At 33.0% G+C, this 6719-nt stretch overlaps 1 protein-coding gene across 1 annotated transcript in view; it reads right to left on the reverse strand.

The window, feature by feature from the left end:
• The window catches only part of LOC106478566 (anoctamin-4-like), a 140578-nt gene extending 136501 nt beyond the window's left edge, over positions 1 to 4077 (reverse strand). The window contains exon 1 of the mRNA XM_022382181.1: positions 3548 to 4077. Within this exon, the coding sequence (XP_022237889.1) occupies positions 3548 to 3742 (195 nt within the window). The 5' untranslated portion in view covers positions 3743 to 4077. The remainder of the gene's footprint in view (positions 1 to 3547) is intronic.
• Between the last annotated feature and the right edge of the window lie 2642 nt (positions 4078 to 6719).

The raw sequence follows: 6719 nt of genomic DNA on the forward strand, positions 1-6719 counted from the left end.
TAATAATATTATAGTTACAAATGATTATGAAGAAAACTCTATATTTAGAATTATTATATATTAAAACTATTTGTCCTAAAAGAACTGAAAATTACCAGAGGTGAACTGAGAACCATGTGTTTTATTGAGGAAAGTTTGAACATAGGAAGGGATGTTTCATAAACTGTTACAGAAGGTGCACGGTTATGCTTTCCAGTCACTTACAATCAAGAATATTCCTAAATGTAATTACTTCAAGCGTCATCTGCTCTGGACAGTAGTAATGATTCTTGCAATAAATATTCTGCATACTGACATACATTTCAGTCTAAGTATCGATCTAGTATTTTTGAAAGAGAGAGTAGTGCAGGTTTGCGAGAAAAGCAATTTAGGTATACAACATAATATGGTTTTGAAAGATCCAGTACCATGTATGTCCAACTTTCCTCAATACAGCTTACGATATCATCATTTTATATGGGCAACTTTTCTTTGTTGTCGTCCTGCATGTCCTATAACAAGTAAAGCAGTGAGCTTGTGACCTAACGAATCACTCTTTCTAAAGTTTCTAAAGAGCTAAGTTCTTCAATCATTCTTCACATAACCTTTGAGAAAATCAAAATTTTAAATTGACAGCTTTACCTTGCTTGATACAATTTCAACGATAACAGTTATATGGAAGTTGTCTTTATAGACCCAAATACCTTCGTCGGTAACGTTTGTATCAACCTTGAAAGCCATTCCAGTTTTTGTTTTGTCCAAAAAAACGAAAACATAAAATTGCATCTGTTGCCTTATAGTATTTTTCAGCATAAAATGGTATTATTGTGACATGAGGTTACTCTTATATGATAAATAAATTTATTCAGACATTTGATAGCTAAATAAATGTGTTTACAAGTTAATATGAAACATTTAGTTTTTTGTTCTACAAGTAGTGCATTGGACCTCTATGGAACCTTATAAGTACTGTGTTTTGATGAATATTTATATAGATTTTGAAGACTGTGTATCACTGAGGCTACAAATTTATTCTTCTGGATTATTCAGCAGATACGCTGTTTGAAGTACTAAAAAAATATGAAGCTAACCTATCATTCTATTCACCACTCACCATTAAGTTAAATTCATTTCGGGGAATTCTATCCTAAAGAATTAAGTAACGCTAGATATTCTTCAAATTTATGTACAAATAGATTCATTGTGGAGAGTAAAAGACAAACGAAACACCATACTAACTACTGAGTGCGTTTTATTAAAACCATTTTGGAGCTTCACCACGTCGTTACAGTACATGTCGCCATGTCCGGTTATGCTCTATCTGATGACCGTAAATCTTGACACTAGCCCTTCAGTATTGTTTCAATTGGAAAAAGATCCACTGAAAAACTCTCCTGTCCAAAGCACACCATTCCTCGATGCATATTTTCCGTAATTCATCTAGTGTACGAATACGACGATTTCCCGGTACCCTTTTCCACATTTTGATCACATAGAAACCCATAGGCACTGTGCCCGGCAACTTAACTGATATGTCTTTATATAGAAAATATAAATACCCATTTCATTCTCCAGTTGCTTGAGGTATGCGATAGTTGAACGAGTATTTCGTGGAAGCAACTTGTGTACAGATGACTTGTGTCACTTTTCCAGATGAGGATCCTTTTTGTATGTGTTGCGTATTGTTACCTGAGACACTGAACAGCTGATGTGACTGTCCTTTGTGTTCCTACATTGCCATCTGTTGTAAGACGCCGCACGTTTGGATACGACTTGTTGTAGGTCTCTTTCTCAATGTTCCTGATACTCCAAATTCAACCATATTCATTTGTTTTCCAATGCCATTACGAAAAAAGGGAAATTCTAAATACCCAATCGTAATACAGCTTTAGGACCTGACAGTACGGATATTTTGCGTTGAAAAGGCCTGTTACATACACTTCCCAAAACTAATCAAATTTTGGTAGCATCACGCTACCTACGAACGCCAAACAGTGTCAAAATTTAGTTCTAATATATGCAGTTCCACCGCGACTCTATAGCAGCAGTGTTTGTTATATTACTTGCTGATTTGTATATATTCAAAATAATTTTAATATAACATACTCAATCCTCTGTAATATACATGCCAACACTACAAGAAACCTTGTTTTATTTGTCGATTTTTCCCTTGTCCAAATACTGATAAGAGCTTCATATCGATCTAATTAATTTAAATGTGGTTCCCCGGTGGTACAGCGGTAAACTAATGGACTTGCAACGATAAAATTCGAGGTTCGATTCTTCGTGGTGGACACAGCAGATAGCCCAAAGTGGTTTTTCTCTAAAACAAACACACACACTCATTTGGTGTAGGATGCTTGAGTAATAAAATGTTATTGTTTAAAAACATATATCGGAAAACCCATAAAGTACATAACGATTTTTGAACTAATAACTTATTAATTGATATAGCTAATCAATTAGCTAATTATAATTCTTCTAAGTTATTTTTATATGCTTTGCTGTTAATGTATTTCTGAGAACATTTATGGAAAATGTTTTAAACATCTTTGCTTCTCCAACATTGTTGACATAATTTAGCAATGAATTGCTAACAAGTTGAAACTTTACTTACTGTTGTTTACTATCTGTGTCATATAAGAAAACTCTGTCTACGAGTTCATCAAACTTTTACTAAACATTTCTTGTGAAACAAGGCACATAAAAATATACATTGTTCCAAGGTTCGATTCCCCACAATGAAGAGATCGCAAATAGTTCAGTGTAAATTTGAAGGCTTATAACGCCAAAGACTGAATTTCGATACTCGCGGTGAGCAGAACACAGATAACACATTGTGCAACTTTGTGCTTAACCAAAAAAAAATCCCTGTACCTAAAAACTTACTTAAAAACTCATTTTTATTAAGAAAGTTATTATAATTCAATTCTTCTGTAAAATAATTTAGGAAAATAATAACCACAATTATTCTTACAAATAAATTTTTTTGTCTTGAAAAAAAAAACCACCAAAAGGATGATAGTTATTACCAGAATTTTTCATTTGAATCTTTCAATTTAATTTCATTAAGATCAAGCACAAGAACTTTGGAGATATATAACTTTTGTTCCTTTTCTTGTTATCACAACTTCGTTGTTTTTCGGCTGAGTCTGATTTACAGAATCCACAAAGATTGTTTTAATGACCTTTTAGAACAATCTGAGGCACGATTAGTCCGTAAGCAAGGAAAGTACAGAGCATAGCTGTTTGTTTTTGTGTTTTTTGAGCTAATTAGCAAATTAACACTTGCATATTGGATTCAAAATAAGTTTGTGGCATATTAAATGTGATTTTTAAATATATATATATATATAAATATAAACAGTTTAATGGTAAAAATTAAAGAAAAATTGGGTTACTTAAGAAAAATCGATCCATTCTGAGTAGCCCATTAACGTAACTCATAAATAACGGATGTATTACTTATTTTCTTTAACTAAGTGATTACGAATTCAATAAAGAAACACTAACTGTAACATTAAAGTAACTTAGATATATAACAGAACAACAAACAGATATGTCTTACCTCAGTGATTACGGAAACCCTACCTCTGGATCCAGGGGTATAGTAATCTGTTGACGACTCTCTAATACAAGGGTCAACAGAGTCGCTAATCTCCATGCTAGTTAATCGAGAATGCAAAGTTTTGGTCGTAGACATTGGAAAAGCACACTTTTTTTCCATCTGAGGGGAGTCTAACAAACACATAGGAGAAGACATTTTATCTTGCTTTAGGATTGGTTGGCGCTATTCTTAACGACGATTTTTTAAAATATATGCTTAACATCTAAAACGATTATTCCGTACATATTCACAAAACTCAAGCAAAATTGATCTAAAAGTGATGGCTTTGCTGGTGTTTAGAGGCACGCGAGATGTTTCTTATCAAAACCAACAGGCTAATCTTCTTTTTCTCATTACTCGATGCTAAGAAATACAGTCCTATCTGATTCTGTCCCTCGACGTTATTATTATAAAGTCACAGCTGAAACTGTTTAACAACAGTATCTAACTAGATTAGCACGTTTTTCAAAACTACTACCGCATCCACTCGCTAACAGAGGCTGTAGAAATGTGCCTGAATGACGTTATACCACTCAAAACCGATATCTTATATGGACTTGCTATTAGTGTAGAAATCGATCCCGCCACCATTCCCTCCACCAACAAATGTTCTCTCTCACATGTCTGAAAGCCGGAAATAATACAAAACTTTACGCGACATCCTAGATTTTTAAAATATTGATAATGAATTGAAAAAAATAAATAAAAATTGATAGTTCCATAATATATGACGAGAAAATAATGTGTAATATATCGAAGCTCAGTGTTGCTAGTTTGTACAACTCCCCGAATTCATTGATTCTTACTGATCTAACTATAATTAACATACGATAGTCTTATGTATCCTTCCACTGTTTGTCTCTGAACAGTATACATATTTCAAAGGCAATATTTTATCAGCACTGTGAATACGTATGCTATACTTTAATATGTAAGTGCTTAGCCCTAAAATCTTATGTATAATATATTTTTAATAAATAAATAATGTAAAAGTAAAGTAGTTTTGTGCAAATCTTTATAGCTTTCGAGATTAATCATCGATTTACGATGTTGCAGAGTTCTATAGAATAATTAAATAAATGACATTTACAAAGATCTGTATCTTTATACAAAACTGCAAATTTTATAATGGTAAGTTCTGTCCTTAAATCTTTTTCAATATCTCTCTCTATATTGTAGATGGATAATAGTAAGGGTAACTAGAGAGAGTGAATGATTCAATCAAATCCCTTCATCCTTCATTATTTTCCCGTAATGTCTTAACACCGTATATCTCAGAAAAGTTATAAAATTCATTACCGTGTTTGTCAAGTTATCTGCACCTGTTCTACAATTCAGTCAGTGATGCTGATATTGTCTTTGAACCAGAATATAGTCAAATTCAGAATTCTTTTTAATCTATTTCAGTCTTTTTATATATATTATTTTGCTCACGGTCTTGAGGCTCTTCTCTAGTGTTTGAAATCTGACTTCAAGAAAAGATGTTGTGGCGAGACTGAGTCAACATGAGAGTAATTTGCCTAAACGATAGAGCACAAAACTAGTTTCGCATGGTATTCAATAAGTGTCAAAAGCGTCATTTGGCTTTAGAATAGGTATTCACTAAATCTTTATAGACATTGTATAGTGTAGATGTTTCTGTTTCAATAGTCTTACAGTGTCTCAGCGATAAACCTGAAGGTTTATAACGCCCAAAACGATGGGTTTGGATACCCGTGGTGGGCATAGCACAGATAGTCCATTGTGCATATAAACTGTTTTAACAACTACCGATAGTTTTTCAAATCATCAAAAATCATTTAGGTATCCGTTTTTTTACAGAAAACTTAAGTGATCGCGTAGATGTGATGATAGTGATGTTTTTAAATGAAATTTCTGTTGCTACGGCGCAGTTTTTCATGTTTTATTGAATCAAAAGTTCGTCCGTTCTCAGTGTAAATGTCTTGTATTACTCCGCGTTTTGTTGAACTAAGACTCATTAATTAAACCTAGACAAGATCCGCTGATTTGTTGAGCATTGTACATGTAATAAACTGTGCATTTTGGTACAGCCGCTGCGGGTGCCAGCTCAATATATACATTATTCTGTGGCCACATGCTGTTTTACCTGGCATTTTACGAAGGGATGAAACAGAGTAAACCTGCGTTAATTTGAATAAACATTGTAGCATTTTCCAATAATTTTAATGAGTTATATCTATGAAATAGTTGAGCTATTTTCTAAAGTCTGATACCTTTTGCTGAATAACAGTGAGAGGTTATTATTTAGATGTATTTGCATACAATATATTTAATATATATATGGTTAACTAAATTCCATATTCTTGGTTCATGGACTTTATCTTAACACTAGATATATTTATACCAATTCAGTCGTGTTAAAATAATGAGAACGTCTGGAAAAAAAAGAGAGAAAAATCATGGATATCAACCATTCTGCCCTATATCATTATTATTATTTAAAGGATGATTAGCAAGTAAATGAAAGTTTCATACATGTAAATGAGTTTTTTGTTTGCGTAGCTAACTGTGTTATGTCCACAGCAAATAATGAAACCCGATTTAGCTAAGCCACTAAGTCCTTCTTTATTCCACAGTGAATATTATAGTATTTTCTTATTAGAATTAATGTATTGATACCGATAGCCAGCCCACTGCACTGCTTTCTGATTAGTGTTTTTATATTCTCTTCTAGTGTATTTTATTTCATCTAATGTATTATGTGTCACAGAATCTTAAAAGTTGATAATACATGCTGCCTCTTCAACATAGTTAATGCTATATCTGCATTTTAAACAACACATTGTGTTTTTCTTGTTCTAATGGTTGTACGCATTTCTTTAAGTTGGTCATTATACCCCATAGTGTTTTCTTAGAATCCCACTTTGTAACTGTAGTGTAGTATTGTAGTTAAGCACACAGCTACACAAAGAGCTATCTATGCTCTGTCCACCATGGGTATCGAAACCCGATTTCTATCGTTGTAAGCCCGCAGACATACCGCTGTCCCTGGGTGGCTTCAAAAATGTAACACGAAATCAACTCAGCACAATAGGTTTATGCCGTCAAATTAAATTTACTTGGACAGCTTAATGGGTAAAAGACATACATTTTTGATAACTTCAAACATTGA

This window comes from Limulus polyphemus, unplaced genomic scaffold, assembly GCF_000517525.1.
Source record: "Limulus polyphemus unplaced genomic scaffold, Limulus_polyphemus-2.1.2 Scaffold225, whole genome shotgun sequence".
NCBI lineage: Eukaryota > Metazoa > Arthropoda > Merostomata > Xiphosura > Limulidae > Limulus > Limulus polyphemus.